Below are 17,180 nucleotides of genomic sequence, written 5' to 3' on the forward strand. Positions count from 1 at the left end.
CGTCAGGGATAGACGACGTCAGGGCTCCGACACTGGCTGAATCGCACAGACAGCTGCTCCTCCTCCTCATCCCTTCCCACTGTCCCCTCATGCACATGCAACAGGTTCCGAATTTCGAATCCTGCAATCAATTACGACTTCTTTAATCAACCGTGTGAGCCCAAGCTATCGGTAAGCATCAAGTGTGACGCCCATATTGGACTCACGGACACGGCACGGAACTGGCTCGTAACGCCTCGATGAAACCCTCTCCGCGGCCGCCATGAGTGCTTCGATTTTCGATATACAGAGAGAACGTGAGTCATTCGCGGACGGAGTCGAAGGTGTCGACTAATGGATTGCCAGTTATTCTCGACACCATCCGAAAGAATGCACCGGGAGAGGTAGTTCTCGCCATCCCCCCTCGATCCGAGATGCTAGCTGCTGAACGTCACATAGTGGAAAGTCCTCATCCTCGATCAGACCAGCCGGAAGCTGGTCGAGAACGTCGTCAATGAGGACGACATCATCAAAGAAAATGTCTTGAGTATGCTTGTTGGCTCTGTATTCATGGACGGATCTGATCCGGCGTAGAAATCGAAGACATCGAGGCGCGACGCCAGTCCGACCCTGAGAGCGATGTTATATATATCCTTACCCCCGAGCAGCACATTGTGGACTGTCTTATGGCGGACCTGGAGAAGAGGAGGTACCGGAGAACATTCCTAGTATGGACATCAAGTCAGTGTGGATGCTCGTACCGACATCGTCAATTGCTCACGAATAGCAGTATTGCCGCCAGAGCAGAGACAGCGTATCGATCGCTCGAGCTCAGGACGAGATCAGATTGCCAAACTTGGGATCACGCATCTGGATTTCTATCCTCGAGAGTCACATCTCGTCACATTCCGAGATCCATGGAGCTTTCCGATCCTATATCATCCGAGGTGCAGCAATTTGGTCCAGAAACACATCTCGGACCTGGCTCAAAAGGTATGATCATGACATTCTTCTCGTTATTATATGCTGACAGTGCTTAAGATTGTCGGGATCTGTATTGCCCTAGGAGAATACCCTACGATCCGCTACTACAAACCGAAGGATCCCCTCCCTTCGCACGAGGCGCATGTTCTCAGCGACTTCATCGCCCAAGCGGTCCAAGATGAGATCGATATGTATCGTAAATACCACCAGGACAGCTTTCCACCGGCCACCACTCGTCCCAAAGGCGCACTGTATATCCTCGACCGGTCGATGGATCTGTTCTCGCCGTTCCTCCACGAATTCACCTACCAAGCCATGGCGCACGACCTGCTGCCGATCCGCGACGGCGATAAAGTCACGTTCCGCACACTGATCAACGAAGGGCGACCGGATGCGGAAGAGAAAGAGATGGAGATCGGGGAGAAGGATCAGCTCTGGGTGGAGAACCGGCATCGGCACATGCGGGACACGCTGGAGAAGCTGATGAGCGATTTCAAGAAGTTCTTAAAGGAGAACCCGCATTTTGCGAATAGCGGCAACGCGAGCAGCCTGAATGCGATCAAGGATATGCTTGCGGGGCTTCCGCAGTTCCAGGAAATGAAAGATGCGTATACGCTTCACATTAATATGGCCGAGGGCTGCATGGAAATCTTCCAGAAGCACAAGCTGCCGGAGATCGCGCTCCTAGAACAGGTACGCATCCTTCGAACATTTCTAAGCTCCACACTGATCGTCGTAGACACTCGCAACCGGACTCGACGAAGACTATCGCAAACCCAAAGGCCTTGCCGACCAACTCGTCCGCATCGTCGACGAAGCGGACGTCACCCCCGCAGATCGCCTCCGCCTCCTCGCCCTCTTCTCCATCTACCAAGACGGTCTCATACCCGCCGACCGCAACCGCCTCTTCGCGCACGCCGCCCTCCCTCCTTCCGATGAATCCATCCTCCTCAACCTCTCCCTCCTCGGCGCCCGTAGCGACCGGCCCCTCGGCACCAAACGCCCCCCCCGCCCGCCAACCCGCCCTTCGCGCTCTCCTCGACGCCCACGTCACCGGCTCCCTTGACCCCCTCACCTTTCCTTTCGCCAAGCCCCACGAAGCCAACGAGTTCCACGCCCTCACCCAGGAGAACGCCTCCAGCGCCTCCCTCCGCACCACCGAGCGCGCAAAGCCCACCTGGGCACGCAGCCGCCTCAACTCCGTCGAGCCGCGTCAGCGCGTCGTGGTGTTTATCGCGGGGGGGGCGACGTTCAGCGAGGCGCGTGCGTGCTACGAGGTGTCGCGTGCGACCGGGCGCGACGTGTATCTTGCGACTAGCCACATGCTCACCCCCGCGCTGTTTCTGAGGCAGTTGGGGGATCTGTCAAGGGATCGGGCGCAGTTGCGGATCCCGGCGTTGATGCCGCGGCCGAAGGCGCCGGCGCATTTGTTTGAGGAAAGGCCGGCGGTGGGGTCGACGCCGTCGGGGGGAAGTGGGAGGTCGGGGAGGCCGGTGGGGATGGCGGGAGGGCCAGGACAGGGGTTGCCGATTAGGCCGGGGGCCAGTCGGTCGGTGACGGAGGAGAGCCAGGCGCCGTCGTCGTCGGCTACTTCGCAGAATGGAGGGGGGAATGAGCGGAATGAGCGGAATGGGGGGAAGTTGACGAAGGATCCGGATCGGAAGAAGAAGAAGCTCCATTTCTTGTCGAAGAAATAAGTGGAGGGAGGGGGGATCGCTGGCGACGGTGTCTAGGATGGCATTGGATCGCGTGTCTCGTAATGGAAATGTGATGCGGCACTTATTTATGATGCGGGACGTGACACCGGATAGCCGAATGTATGTCGGGTAGAAGTGCATATTTCACGAAATTTGTTTTCATTGTAACGATATCTGAGGATGTTCTCAACCGTACTTCATCCACCGTCTCAGAAAATCGGTATCATTTCTTAGGAAATCTGCATTCACTCTACAGTGATGTCACCATCCCTCCGCCCACAGCTCCATCACAACATCCTCCCACATTCTCTCACGCCGTTGCCCCCTCCCCATACCCCTTCTGAATCGCCGCCTCCAACGCCTTCGGATTCGCGCCCAACACACTGCCAATATTCTCCCCGTTCTTGAACAGCAGAAACGTCGGCATGGCGCGGATGCCCAGCTCGAGGGCGACGTCGGGGACCTCGTCGACGTCGAGCTTGTAAAAGCGAGCCTCGGGGTAGGCGTCGGAGAACTTCACGACGGTGGGGGCGATCACTTTGCAGGGGCCGCACCAGGTGGCGAAGCAGTCGAGGACGATGAGGCGGTTAGTTTCGGCGAGGGCTTCGTCCCAGTCGGATTTCCTAGGTGAGGTTAGAGGTGAGTTTTGGGGGGTGAGAATGGGGGTGATGCTTACTTGGCGAGGTTGTGGACTCCTTGCTTGGTTTCAGACATGGTGAAAAATCGGGGATGGGATAGAGGTTTAGAGAGGTGTTGGATCGTGAGGAAGGATGGACGTTTGCTGGTTGCAGAGGCTGTTCGGGAGGCAGCGATTAGCGTTCGTCGGATGGCGATGGTGGAGATGGCGGAGTACATGAAAGCGAGGAAGTAGATGGAAGGAGATGAGGATTGATGGTTTTATATACAAGGAGCTGGTGGCGGGGTTGTTCGTTGGGGGAGAGAGAGCTGTGTTGGTGAAGAATAGAGCTGATTACTCCTAGTGAAGATTCTAGAGGGGATGGCGGCATCGGCAAACCCTCGGAGATGGGATGTACGGATGATGTCAACCATGAAATGGGAGCATTACTTACAGTGAATAAGATGTGAGATAGCTAGTTGTTACGAGAATCTTCGTTCACGGTGATTTGGAATATTCGGTTATTACTGAACTATTAAGCCAGAGAGAAGAAATTGTATACAGATAGAGAGAGATACCAAGAGCTGCTTACAACACAGCGACGATCCAGACTCGATGACGTGACCACCCAACCGATGACAATTCCTGTAACCAAGCCAGCGCGCAATGTTTGACAAGAAAATTCGTATTATTAAGGCAGGTATTAATCTATGGGAAATGCTTCATGTACATTCCTACTTTGGTTGAGTATTACCCTTCGCATACGTACCTTTCCGCTTCGACATACATCTCAATCATGTGATGTAGGAATCTTGTGCTCTGATTGGTCAATATCGAAATAAATGGTTTAGCACGTGACTGGTGTTGACAAGTCCTTACTACGTGGGCACCCCCACCACACATTTTAGGCACGCTATACCGCCTATTTCGGGCACTCTCTACCGCCTGTACGGCCCCGGCCACATATACATTCCATGGCGAACGGCTTACTATTTTAATCTATTATTTTCTTAAATAGGCCAATCATAGCACAAGATTCCTATATATCACGTGATTGGGATATATGTCGAAGCGAAAAGGTATGTTTGTAGATGGTAATAGGGATGTATATGTACATGAAACATTTCCCTTAATCTATTCGCACTGAAGCCCGATCCTCATATCTCATCCCCTATATATCCAAACGAACCTGCCGTCCCAAAAAATCTGTCGTAAACTGTCCCAAAAGCAAACTCCAAACCCCTTCCCTTGCAGACCTAATGCTCGATGGTATCATTCCCGTCTCTCATCTCTAAGCCTGCGGCGTAAACGTCCCCTCCTCTACCCTGCTCCCCTGCCGACTCTCGTCCGAGCTATACGTCCTGGCACCGTAGTAGGTCATATACGCCTCATTGACGCTGTGATGATGCTCGCGGGCTTTGCGGGCGACGTTCTTCAGCGCGGATTTGAGGGAGGAGGTGGACTTGGTGGAACTGGCGAGGGTGGGGGTAGAGGTGGAGGGGAAGGTAGCGGTTTTGTGGTCCATGGCGTCGGGGCGGGAGAGATGTTGGAGGGTGACAGATTCCATTGCGAGTTTGGTTGGTTGGTTTTGTTTTAGCTGGTGGTGAGGTGGTGATGGTTGGTGGAGGTGGTTGTGTTGTGGTGGTTGATGAAGGCTTGATATAGGACTTGATATGCTTTGAAGGTTGATTGACTGATGCGATACTTTGATGCTTTGATGCTTTGATGCTCTGATGAACTGATGAACTGATGCTCTGAAATATTATCCTACCTTTTGCCGACTTCTTCAGCCCTCTTTATACTTTTCTAGATGTCCATCCATCATGTAATATTCACACCCTTCAGAGCTGCACATATGACACCACGTCCATGCGTTGTTGGATTGTGACTCCAAAATCTTGTCACGGCATCAATTATTAAGCTGTACCCTGCGCATCCATGGCGCATCAGGCACTGCGAAACGGCTGGAAATGCTGAAAATGCTGAAAACGGTGGTGAGAAACGTATTGGTCAGCGTCGAATTCACGATGCTGGGCGGTGGTGGGGACAGGGGGGGTGTCATTGATTGAGTGCGAAAGGCGTGGTTGTTCATGTAAGCAGGTTGACATAAAGACAATTGATTGGTGGGATGGGTGACAGGGACGGTGTCATATTGCAGATGGACCAGTGAAATCTCAGAGTGACGCCGCTTTGTCAGGAATTGCTCTTAGGGGACGCTAGTTGTCGTGTTGACAGTATGCATTTCACGATAACGCGCCCTTTACTGGACGTTTGCGCTGTGATGGAGCGCATGAAGCTTGGATATACGAGCTCGTGTTGGCTGCAAGCGTGAAACGGTGTCTTAATAATGCCATTGCGACATCGCTATGATGGGCATTATTTGCAATTACATATCGGCTCTGCACCTTCCGCTAGAAGCACCTCCAGTCATGTAATACCCGTACAAAGACAGAGAACAAGGAGGAGTCCATCTTCCATCTTCCATCTTCCATCTTCCATCTTCCATCTTCCATCTTCTAGTTCATCCGTCTAGGCATTTGTCCACCCCATTGTAGCTTGTATCTAGGATTCAAGTCCATACGTCGCAATTGACTACTATGGTAATAATGTTGCAGAGATTCGCAGCCTATGATGTACCAGTACCCTCCTCGCCCATCGGCAACATGTGGCGGAGGCTGAAGCTCCGGGTTGCATACCAAGAAAATGTACGTACCTAAGATCCCCGTGCTGCAAGTTAATTTCACAAGTTTTCTATGCACTGTACATAACACATTCGAAACACCTCACCCTCATCCGCAAATATATTGGGATCTATCTTCATTTCTTATTTATCCATCATTGAATGCAATATTGGGACATTTTAATCGCGTTGCGACTGAAGAAGGATCGTGCTGAATAGATAGGATACGTACTGTGCTTCGTAAGTCTCCTGAATCCACTCTGCCCATCTGCATACATATACCGTGGTCCCTGCATTCAATCCGTCCTTGCTAGTGAGAGCGAGCCTCTACAGTATCATTCGATCAACTTTAGGCCCGTTATTCGATGGAAGTCGATAGCAATGCCACCTCTAAGATCACCTACATTGGTGAAGCATGGCGCAAGAAATCTTAAGATACAGTTGCACGCTGAGCATTGGGAGTCGTGTGCTTAGGACTTATCGCATTTCATGTCTCCTCCTTTAGCATATCAGAATGGATTTCAAGTGTGCAAATGGGACAGTGGGAACTGAACCACTAACTATTGGACAGGATATTCACATCGATCATATTGAATGGGGTCAAAGTTGCAAGGCTGGCCTTGACGCTGGGACGCGGACTCCAAGGCGAGAAGTAAATCAAAAGAGCAAGGTCTACACGTCCGATCATGCGCATCCAAGCCTCAAAGCTCTTCTGGCGCTGGCTGCCCGTTCCCCTCTTCCTCACCATCCTCTTCTTCCTCGTCGTCCTGTTCAACGACCATGCCCCGGCCACCCCCCTGGACCGCGGCGACCATCCCGTCGACCGTCTGATGCGGCACGCGGACGACGAATTCGATGTCCTCACCGGAGATGCAATGAACGGCCATAGGTCGCCGGCAGACGTCTACCGTGCGCAACGGGGACGGCATCCGCCCCCGGGCTTCGACGCGTGGCTTGCCTTTGCCAAAAAGCACAACGCGCTCATCCACGAGCGGTTTTTCGACCGCGTGTACGACGACCTGCGGCCGTTCTGGGGCGTGAAGCCGGCGAAGATCCGAGGGTTTGCCGCGGGCTTCGGGGATGCGTTGGTGGTGCGGAACGGCACGGTTACGATTCGCTCGGACGGGGTGGACCGCCCGTGGCTGGGTCCGTGGGCGGAGATGGTGCAAGAGGTGGCGGAGCATCTGCCGGACTTGGAGATGGCGATGAACGTGCTGGATGAATCGCGGGTCATCGTGCCGTGGGAGACGATCGCGGGTGCTGTGGAAAAGGAGATAGCCGGTCGCAAATCGCCCGAACAGCTCTTCGAGTCGTTGGCCTCGTACCGCACTGAGTATGATCTGACGTGGCCCGATGAGATGTCCCGAGGGGTTCTGTCGTCAAGTGCGCAGTTTGTGACCGCTGGGAAGTACTGGGATCTTGCAAAGCCCGGTTGCCACCCCGCGTCCCTGGCGCGCAACGATCCCTTTCCCAATTATTCCGGGGCCTATCCTCCTCCCACGCAATTCCTCACGCACTTGTTCAACGACTACGTCTCGAACTGGACCCGAGCCAAGGACCCCTGCTCGCAACCTCATCTCCGATCGCGCCACGGCACCTTTATCGAACCTCTCTCCATCTCCACCACCACCGACCTCGTCCCCATCTTCGGCGGCTCCAAGCTCTCCATGAACAACGATATCCTCCTCCCCGCCGCCATGTACTACCATGACGTCTCTCCCGGCCACGTCTACTCCAGCAGTGGCACCGAGCCTCCCTGGGCCAAAAAATCCACCAAGATGATCTGGCGGGGCGTCGCTTCCGGCGGCCGCAACCGCCACGACACCTGGCCGCACTTCCACCGCCACGGTTTCGTCTCCATGGTCAATGCCACCGCCGCCCACCTCGTCGAGACCGGCTCCAGCACCCCCGCCCAAACCTTCCGCCAGCTCTCTCCCACCGCCCACCTCCGCATCCAACCTCTCCGCGAAGGCCGCCTTGGCCAATGGCTCCCCGCCTTCTCCGACGTCGCCTTCACCGGCCTCGAATGCTTCCCGCAGGAACCCGGTTTCGGCTGCTCTTACACCGACCCGTACTTCGCCCTCGCCACCCCGCTCCCGTTCGCGGAGATGCTCACCGCTAAATACCTCCCCGACCTCGACGGGAACTCGTACAGCGCGCGCTACCTCGAGTTCCTGCGTTCAGGGTCACTGCCCATCAAGGCGACGCTCTATAATGAATGGCACGACGGGCGGCTGGTCGCGTGGAAGCACTTTGTCCCGATGGACAACACCTTCATCGATATCTACTCCATCATGGAGTATTTCATCGGGTATGGCGAGAAGCCGCCGCACGATCGCGCGGCGAGGAAGATCGCGACCGAGGGGAAGGAGTGGGCGGCGAAGGTGTTGAGGAAGGAGGATATGGTGCTCTATACGTTTCGGTTGTTGCTGGAGTACGCGCGACTCTGCGACGATGGGCGCGAGGAGTTGGCGTACGTTGGTGACCAGGCGGACCGTAGCGGAGCGATACGTTGATGGGTTGTTGGATAGTCCCCGGCGTCTGGGTTCTGGTGTTTCTCGCTGATCTAGAGCTCGGGCACAGGACAGGTGCCCGTTGCCATTAGACGAGCAATATCATTGATTTAGATATCAGTTTCTGCATTCCACCCCACCCGACCTTCTCCAACGCCACGTTCACCCCCCTGTACGTCAACCAGGAGCGCGGGCGGAGAACACCGCCTCGACTTTTGTAGGTACCTAACAAAAAGTTATGTTATCTCGTCGCATTTATTACACAGTGCACGCTACTGTTTTGCAAGGGGATCATAGCACTCGGAGGGGATGGAGTCGTTGGAACCCATGCTAGCTATCAAATGATTGATTGATGAAATATTCCAACGAATACGAGTAGTGTACCATTAGAGGGACCGTATATCCCTAATTAAGCTCAATGCGAGGGGGTCCACATGCATCGCATGCTTAAATTCCATCCCCTGAGTCTCCCCGTAGCAACGCTCAAAATGCCGCGCCGCCTCGATGCCCTCGTACGCGCGCTCGGGGTAGAGGCACCTGGCGTTCCAACACCGCACCGGGCCGCGTCCGGCCATGTCGAAGCCTGCATCGGGTGCTTCGGGGTGGATAATCATCAAGTGGTCCAGGAGTTCCATGCCTCGGAAACGCTCGTCCGGAGTGGGGCAGGAGAGCTCCGGGCACCGGTATTCGGGGATGCGAGAATGGAACCAGAAGATATGTGTGTTGAGATCATCGGCGGTATAGAAAGCACAGGAACAGTCGCACTCGAAGAATGCGGCGCATTCAACGGCTTCGCGACTAGGAAATGTAAGCGAGTGCGTGGCGGGCGCGCGATGGGGTGTTAAACCTCTCTTCTCCATTGCTATAGAGCGGATCGCCTTTCGTCGGGTGTTGAAACCGCCAATGGGTATCGAATTCCCATCCCGCATTGCAGATCAAACGACAAGCTCTGCACGAAACCAGCGTGTCCATCCCCCAATAGTCCCTACCCATCCCCCAACGGACCTCCTGCCACCTCGCGTACGAGCCCATCTCGGGACCAGGAGCCCACAACCAGCACAGGACTCCGAGCAAGCTCCTTCTTCGATCCCAGTGTAACGGCGTTTGCCGCACGAGATCCCGGTAGTTTTTGAACATGAACCAGTCCCCCTCGGAATAGGAACGGAGACTGCGAATGGAGCGGGACGGGTGGGGAGGGATTCGTTCTTCAAAAGCTGCGTGTTTGGAGGGATGGTCCACGTGCGGAACTCCGGGCGGGGTGCTGTTTGCTTTTGTCATGGTGGATGTCGAATAACCGTGAGCATAAGCATGCAGTGACTGCGGGTCATGGTGGAGCGGGAGCGTATCTGTCGTGCAGACGGTATCACTGTAACTTTAGCGAATGTAGACACCAAGGCATTCTGATAGAACGAAAGGATATGGATCGATGGTTTGGTATCTGATGTTGTGATAGTAAAGTATATCGTTTCGATTTCATGATGGTTGTATTTGACCTCATGTTACTATCGCAGCTGCTTCGCAAAATGAAATACATTGACAGCAGCACGGCAGGGGCATTCATGCTACTGTACCAAGGACATTGTCCACGGATCAACGTGATATCCGAGGACCTGAAAATGGTTGTTTCCAGTAACAAAAACGAGAAGAACAGCGAAAGTACCATTGATCAGCAGGTCGAAAAAGGAAGTTCCAAACAGAAACCAAGCGAGCAAATGACAGATTTGACATGAGAACTTGAAGCACGCAGAACATAGACAACGAATGAACACTTTACAAGACATATATGTGTCGCCGAGGACAGATGGACTAACGGAAAGGCGAAGCGGTATGGTGAATTGGTCAAAGGCGCCTTATGCTGGCGGGTTGCTGAAAACTCGCAATCGTTCTAGGGGATTGGGAATTGTTATGACCAAGGTTCCACGTGAGTGGACTTTCAGAATGTCGAGACGATTCGTGCTAAGGTCAGTTAGCCAGTCCAGTTCATAATCAATCCGATATCCTGATGGATAGACATGGAGCCTGTCGGCGAGGATGGATTTGTACATGGACCGCGGGACTGAAGTTGATCAGATTGCAACAAGACACCGGCATGTAAATTAGATGCCCCAACAAAGATGCACCATTGGTGGACAGAATGAATTCAACACGTTCCATTACAAGGTGATACACTGCGAAACCCGGTCGATTCCCAACCAAACCGGGTATCGAACTCGGTCTAACACGAAAACAATTCCGGTGATATCCTTGCACACACATTGTTATCACAACAAGTCCTCCATCGAAAGAACTGGGAGGGATGCGTCGGGATGTATAGAAGAGAGAAAAGGGGGGAGTGGGGAAGTTGAGGAAACGAGGCAATAGTGCCGATGGCGTGATGACTCTGCGCGACCTAGTTGTGACGATGCTGCTGCTACGGAATGCTGAGGGAGAAGCGTACGGAATACCGGTGAAAACCATAAGGAAAGGAAAGGAGCGACAGATACATGGGAAAGGTAACGAGCGGCAGTCGTATCAACGACACGAAACAGGCAAGGAAATCCTCCACAAAGAGCGACAGCACGCTCCATCCCAGCATCGCAGCAGCATAGCACCTCGAAACAGGTAGCAGAGTCAGTAAATCAAATCAGCACCTCACCTCATCCCCACTCATCTCCCCTCCTCCACACCCGGCTCCCCTTCTACCACCCCACTCGCCCCACTCGCCCCACTCGCCCGCCGACTCTCCGCCCGCCGGATCTCCAACAACTTCGCGCTTCCTGCTGACAGATGTCGCACGTGTAACCCCTGCTTCCCCAGATCCACCGATCGCGCCCGCTGCACCACGAACGGCTCCTCAGGGTGCCCGGTGTCGGACGTCGGCGAGCCTTGCTCGGGGGACGAGGATCGCGAGGGGCGGTCGGTGGGGATGCTCAGCGGATCGTCCGTCACCGCCTCATGCGCGCCCGCGGTCGTCTGCAGATCTCTTGTCTCAGGCTGAGGTGTCGCCTCCGGCGTCGCCAGCTGCATTTCCTCCACCTCGGCGACCTCCCCTTCCATCTTGCCGCGTCGGAACTCATTCAGCAACCCCTCTCGGCTCTTCATGTGCGGTGCACGATGGACTAGCGTCGGCTGCCGCCCCAGCCCCGACTTCATCACCTCGCCGCCCGCGTCGTCGTGTGCGGGCGGATCGGCGACGGGGGCGTCGCCAGGGGAGTACTCGACGAACGGGGGCTGCAACGTCTTCGGTGTCTGATTCGGGTCGACGTCATCGTCCGTCCCGCCATCATGTGCGTCATGCGTCGAAGCCTTCCCGCTGATGCCGCTGACGCCCGAGCTCCGCGCCGTGCCGCTCAGACTTTGCTTCGCGCGCCCGCCTAGCTTCCCACTTAGCCAGCTGCCCTCGCTATCGATGCTTGCGAGGCTGCGACTCATGGGGTTGCTGGCCCGGCTGTGCCCCACGCTCCCCGATGCGCCGTCTTCCTCGTCCGCGTCCACACTGCTGCTCTTTGCCCCGACGCTGCTAATTCCCGATTCATGCTTCTCCTTGATCGCCATGTTTCCGATGGCGTCCGGCGCCGTGGTCGCGAGCTTTTTCGTGGGACTCTCGGGATTATCGGTGGGAGTACCACTCGCGCCCCACGCACGCTTGCTACCCGTCCGCACTAGCGCCTCCAACGATCCACCCGGCATACCTCTCCCATCACGCCCGCCGGTGCCGACGCTCACGCTACTGCCATTCGCCGGCACCGGACTCTGCACGCGCGACGCACCGCGACTCTCTGGCAGATCTTCGCGGAACTTCGACATGGTGCGCACGGGCGCGCCGGAGCGGCCGCTGATGGGGGACATCGCGCGCAGGTCGTCGCGCGGGTTGCCGAAGGTGGTCACGAGGGGAGCCATCGGGATTGGGAGTGGCGTGGACGTCGGTGAGGACGCCTGGCCTTTCACGGGTGACGCGGGCGGGCTAGGGAGCATACCGATGACACTGAGGTTCGGAGGTACGGTTTCGGATTTGGACCGCATGTGGTGTGCGCTTGGCACAGCTGCTTCAGGTGGTCCGTGGCCTTTTAGCCCCCATTCCGCACGGTGTCGCTCGATGCGGTCGCGGGATTCGTTCATGAAGCCGCGCTCGGCGGTGGCTTCTTTCAAGTTCCGCGAGCTCTTGCTGCGGCGGCCGCGTTTGAAGAGCATGACGGCGACACCAGCCAAAAAAGCGCCGGCAGCGCTGCCACGACGTTTTTTGCCGCGTTTGGCTTGCTCGTCGTCAGATGCGGTGGGCACTAAGGGGGCGGGGAGCGCGGTCAGGCGGTCGGTTGGTTGGGGTAGTGCGGTGACGGGCTCGTCTTCGTGGTAGAGGGAGAGCTGGGGGATTTGGGGGGGTTCGTCGGGGATCTGGGAGCGCGTGGATGGGGTAGGCGACATGCGTTTCTGAAGCTTCTTGCGCTGGTGAGGTGGAGAAGGAGTGCGGGATTGGGATTTGGTTAGGGAACGGCGGCTGTTTCGGGGAGGAGTAATGGTGTTGGCGGCGACGATCGCGGCGTCGGAATCGACGGGTGGAGATTTCGAACGAGGAGAACCGGTGTTTGATACGCCCTTGGACATATCGGGATCAAGAGCGGGCGGTATTGACGGTGCAGGTTGGCGAACGGTCTCAGACCTATCTCCATCCTTCTTCGCCTTCGAGGGTGACCGTGGAAACGTTCCGTGTTGGGGCGACGGGGGTAGTGAACTTCCGGCCTGAGCACTCAGACTTGCATGCGAGTAGCGCACTTCTTTCGCCGTCTCAATCACCGGCTCTTCTGTGAACGGAGACTCCGGCGTTGCAACGCCCACAGGCACAGGAGATGCGGGCTCTGGTCTCGATTGCTTGCCGCCTGGCTTCGATTGACCGTCGTGGGGTGTCCGAATGGGTTGAACAGGCCCACCCGTCAGAGCGGCTTCGGTCTTCTCGAGTTCGATATCCCGCCGGTTCTGACCGCTGATCGCCGTATCCACCCTCTCCTGATCCCGACTATCCCTCACGTCCACCTCCCGTTCCGCTCGACTCTTTCCTCTCCCACCTGCCGGCCTTGCCGATGACCCTTCGATGCCCAGACCGACCCCGTTATCCTCAGCTCCAGCTTCTGTCGCTTCTTCACTCTTCGCTCTTTGCTTCGCCGCCCGTTTCTCCAGCCGTCGGCGCACCCGCTCCTCATCCGCCTTCCTCTTCTTATCTTTCCTCCTGTGTTCCCGCTCCATTATTTCCCTCAACCCCGCTGCGTCCAGGTCGTCCGCCAACGCATCAATCCGCTTCGGCAACTTCCCAATCTCTTCCGTCTGCTCTCGCCGTCTCTTCGATTGCGCCCGCGCGATACTTTCTCCAAACTGCTCCATCTTGATCTCATCCTCCTCCTGTATCGGCGGGTTTCTCCGCTTCCGCCCCTCCGTCCCGGCCCCAAAGATTCCCTGATCCGTCTGCCGTCGGCCCGGTGCCCCGAAAGAATACGCCACCAGCGTGGTTCCTCGCACATCCTCCTCCTGCGCTGCCAACCGAAGTTTCGGCCGCGGCGTCCACACCGACAACCCACCGACACTGTACTCCCGCCCGTCACTCCCACTCATATCGCTGGCGATGCTCTCTTGAAACGGCAGGCTAACGTCGCTTCCGGCTTGTTTCGTGGATTTCAAACCACGCCATATTTTCTTCCCCTTTCGCGAGCCGGGTCGCTTGGTAGACTCACGTCGGAGGAGTTCGCCGGCGGTCGAGTACGTCGCATGGGGCTGGGGAATCGGCAAGGGCGCGGCCATGGCGCGGAACTCCTCCTCGCGGATGGAGGTGCGAGGTTTCTTTTGCTTGGGCTTTGTGGACCGTCGTCGAGGGAGGAGGCTAGATGAGCGGGCGTCGTCGCGACGGGAGTTGCTTCGGGAGAGATGAGGTTGGGACTCGGAGCGATCGGGGAGGACATACTCGTCGGCCGAGGTGTCTGCGTTGGCAGTGCCGGAGCGCGAACGATGAGGGTTGGTGTGAGATCGGGAGAGGTGGAAGTTGTACGGGATGATGCTGGATGCGGTGGATGAGTGAGTCGCGGGACGGAGATGAGGCGAGGTACGGAGCGGGACCGATGCAGGAAGGGCCGTGATGGATTCGGAGGATGAGGAACGGCGATGAGCAGCGTTATGGGTGCCTCGCGGCATCTGACTCGTCTTGTGAATCGGATTTAGAGGTGGACTCGGGGTGTTGGCCCTTCCTGTCCGAGCGGCGGTAACGTTTGTAGGAGAAGCCGTTGTAAGAGAAGCTGATGTAGTTGGATGTTCATCTCGAAGATAGTGTGACGGATGGGCCTCGGGGTCAGACGGGTCCAGATTTGTTAGACTTTTAACCGGACTCGCCGCCCCTGGACTTGAAACGTAGCTCCTTGACATCTCCGGCCCAGGATCAGCCTTGTCGATGTCATTTTCCACCCTGCTTATAAAATGTGTCGTGACTCCCCCTCCTGACCCTCCCGAATTTCTTTCAGACGCCCTTTTCCGCTGCTGACTTCGTCGTTTGTTCAGCTTCCGTTGTGCAGTGCCTTTCGGCGGTGTGTCATGGTGTTGCAGCACCTCGCTTTCGCCAACCGCCCGATTTCGAGGCGTTCGCGGTCGTGATGACGGTGCTGTTTTGTCCGCGTCGCTTGTCCCGTGGCTCACGAGATCGCTGGATGTGGAAAGGGTGTTTGCGCGCCGTCGAGCCTTGCGACCGAAGGGCCACACAGGCATGATGGGCGATGGCTGATCGGACACACGACGAGTTGCTAGGCGATGTCTGATATTGCGCCAGTGGTGATGCGCTATCCCTTCTCTCCAGATCTCGCCTTCGTCGTTCTACATGCGATGGTGGATGAGGTATGCATGAATGCTAAGAGGTTTGCGCTCGTGATGAGGGTCGTTAAGCTGCGTCGGGGCACTCAAAGTCGCAGGGTGTTACAGTTCAGCGAGTGAAGTTTCGCGAGTTCAAGTCTAGAACTCCGCGAGATACTATCCGAGAGTTAGGATAAGCTTCGGTGGCGATATGGCTGACGACGCCGTGAGCAACGACGTCACTATCCGACTCGGGGAATTAATCGGCGCTTCGTTGGGGCTCGACACCCGATCGCGTGGGTATTAAATCGTTCTGGTATACAGCGAGTGATAGAAACAGTCGTAAAGGCCACAAACGAGAGGATAGACGAGGCGACACGGGTGAAGGGGAGGCAAGGTGAGGAGGAACGTGCGAAGGGAGAGGGCAAGAATCACGAGATGAAAAGGGCAAAAGGAGGGAGCAAGAGAAGAGAGACAAGGTGACTGGTGACTGGTGACAGAGCGCAGAGGAGCACAGACGACGATCCGACGGGTAGTAGCAAAGCCTTAAAAAGATGGTGGGAATTGGCCGTTGCCCATTGGGATTTGGGATCAGATGGGTCATGGACAGCACGCCAGCACCAGGATCGTCGGCAAGCCATGAGCCAGTCCATCAATCGTCCGTCATCCAGATTCCAGATTCCAGAACGGTCTCGCGCCCACGCATCAATGGCGTCCGCTAATACGGCCTGTACAGAGCCGAGAAATATTTCAAGTTTCAACCATCCAATGATCCAATCTATTCGTCTCCCACCATTGTCACAACACACCAAGAGCTCCGTCGTGGCGTCTTCTTGTTGATGTTATGATTTCCCTTGGACCCCACCCTACCTCGACGATTGGACTTTGTCATTTTTAGTTTGAAGGGGGGACTAGGCACCTAGCTGATAGCTCGAGAGAATGAGCGATAGTGCGGGATATGGGCCTAGTCGCCGAGACGGGAGGGGGTCTCGCGATCCGGACGGGTTAAACTTTAAAGGCGCGGGCACTTAATTAGTCTTGGACGGTAGAGGGTTCGAGACGAAAGAATGGTTACGACTCCATACGTGTACCGAAGCTGGAGAGTACACAGTGCACGGTGTCTATGTGGCTAACATAGTATGTCCTATGGTGCTATGGAATATTACCCATGGTCTATTATTATTTAATATTTATTACCACCGGATAGACCAGCTCCAGCATAGCATGCATTCGATAGAAGTCGGAAATATGGATGGAGACTCAGAGAGCACACCAGTAGTACAGAACGGATAAATGTCAAACGAGTTTCTCCCCTACCGATGACATGTCAGATAATTACCGGAAACAGAGAAAGATAGGTCGACCCTGCAAACTCCATATTAACGGCGTCGCAACGTGCAGCCGCTCGATCGTTCCGCAACCATTTATCCGACCTGCAGCCATCCGCCCCATCGACCCTCCCCTTGCTCCTCACTCGTACCGCTCCCGATCCACCAACCAATGCAAGGGGGCATCGGAGAGGAAAAGCACAATTCCGCAAGGTACGTGCAGGAACATTTTCGCCGGCCGGGAATTTGGACCTGTGGTGACCTGTCCGTGTTGGTAGCGAGTCCTCCCACGTACACCGCATGAAATGGATCAACAGCGGTCGACGCGAGGAAGACACGGAGGAATGGGAATGGGTGAAGGAGCTGATGATCGAACGAGGCGACCGATGGGACGGCAAATGCAGGGAAGAGAGGCAGACCACGTTGGGTTTCGTTTCGACTTTCGAGGCCGTTCCTCAGGTTTTATCGCGAATATTCACGTCGCTGCATCTAACGGTGAAGAAACAGGGCATGTCCATGGCCGTCAAGCCGGGATGAGTGGATGACGACCGCAGAGTTGCAGACGGCGAAGATTGTCAGAATGCC

At 55.8% G+C, this 17,180-nt stretch overlaps 7 protein-coding genes across 7 annotated transcripts; 2 read left to right on the forward strand and 5 right to left on the reverse strand.

Moving 5' to 3' along the window:
• The first annotated feature begins 62 nt into the window (after nucleotides 1-62).
• Nucleotides 63-3,084, forward strand: P152DRAFT_480414 (Sec1-like protein). Its single transcript, XM_033681767.1, has 8 exons — nucleotides 63-296; nucleotides 346-383; nucleotides 439-526; nucleotides 574-720; nucleotides 770-972; nucleotides 1,021-1,656; nucleotides 1,703-2,012; nucleotides 2,065-3,084. The coding sequence occupies exons 1-8, from the start codon at nucleotides 263-265 to the stop codon at nucleotides 2,658-2,660; spliced, it is 2,052 nt and encodes a 683-aa protein (XP_033535824.1). The 5' UTR covers nucleotides 63-262; the 3' UTR covers nucleotides 2,661-3,084.
• P152DRAFT_456426 (thioredoxin-domain-containing protein) lies at nucleotides 2,528-3,737 on the reverse strand. The gene is made up of 2 exons (XM_033679007.1): nucleotides 3,337-3,737; nucleotides 2,528-3,283 (listed from the first exon to the last, which is right to left on the reverse strand). The coding sequence occupies exons 1-2, from the start codon at nucleotides 3,513-3,515 to the stop codon at nucleotides 2,971-2,973; spliced, it is 492 nt and encodes a 163-aa protein (XP_033535825.1). The 5' UTR covers nucleotides 3,516-3,737; the 3' UTR covers nucleotides 2,528-2,970.
• A 636-nt stretch (nucleotides 3,738-4,373) lies between these two features.
• P152DRAFT_456428 (uncharacterized protein) lies at nucleotides 4,374-5,237 on the reverse strand. Its single transcript, XM_033679008.1, has one exon. The coding sequence runs from the start codon at nucleotides 4,841-4,843 to the stop codon at nucleotides 4,568-4,570; it is 276 nt and encodes a 91-aa protein (XP_033535826.1). The 5' UTR covers nucleotides 4,844-5,237; the 3' UTR covers nucleotides 4,374-4,567.
• A 1,525-nt stretch (nucleotides 5,238-6,762) lies between these two features.
• Nucleotides 6,763-8,445, forward strand: P152DRAFT_372764 (uncharacterized protein; the record flags this gene model as incomplete). The annotated part of the gene is made up of 1 exon (XM_033675546.1): nucleotides 6,763-8,445. A coding segment is annotated over one exon (1,683 nt), but the record flags the coding sequence as incomplete, so codon positions are not given.
• Nucleotides 8,446-8,848: 403 nt separating this feature from the next.
• Nucleotides 8,849-9,434, reverse strand: P152DRAFT_456430 (uncharacterized protein). Its single transcript, XM_033679009.1, has one exon. It carries the CDS (start codon nucleotides 9,396-9,398, stop codon nucleotides 8,856-8,858), a length of 543 nt encoding a protein of 180 aa, XP_033535828.1. The 5' UTR covers nucleotides 9,399-9,434; the 3' UTR covers nucleotides 8,849-8,855.
• An 859-nt stretch (nucleotides 9,435-10,293) lies between these two features.
• P152DRAFT_263608 (uncharacterized protein) lies at nucleotides 10,294-11,154 on the reverse strand. The gene has a single exon (XM_033674811.1). The coding sequence runs from the start codon at nucleotides 10,924-10,926 to the stop codon at nucleotides 10,456-10,458; it is 471 nt and encodes a 156-aa protein (XP_033535829.1). The 5' UTR covers nucleotides 10,927-11,154; the 3' UTR covers nucleotides 10,294-10,455.
• P152DRAFT_263822 (uncharacterized protein) lies at nucleotides 11,022-15,356 on the reverse strand. Its single transcript, XM_033674813.1, has one exon. The coding sequence runs from the start codon at nucleotides 15,184-15,186 to the stop codon at nucleotides 11,116-11,118; it is 4,071 nt and encodes a 1,356-aa protein (XP_033535830.1). The 5' UTR covers nucleotides 15,187-15,356; the 3' UTR covers nucleotides 11,022-11,115.
• Between the last annotated feature and the right edge of the window lie 1,824 nt (nucleotides 15,357-17,180).

Source organism: Eremomyces bilateralis, assembly GCF_010015585.1.
Source record: "Eremomyces bilateralis CBS 781.70 unplaced genomic scaffold P152scaffold_5, whole genome shotgun sequence".
In the NCBI taxonomy this organism is placed as follows: Eukaryota; Fungi; Ascomycota; class Dothideomycetes; order Eremomycetales; family Eremomycetaceae; genus Eremomyces; species Eremomyces bilateralis.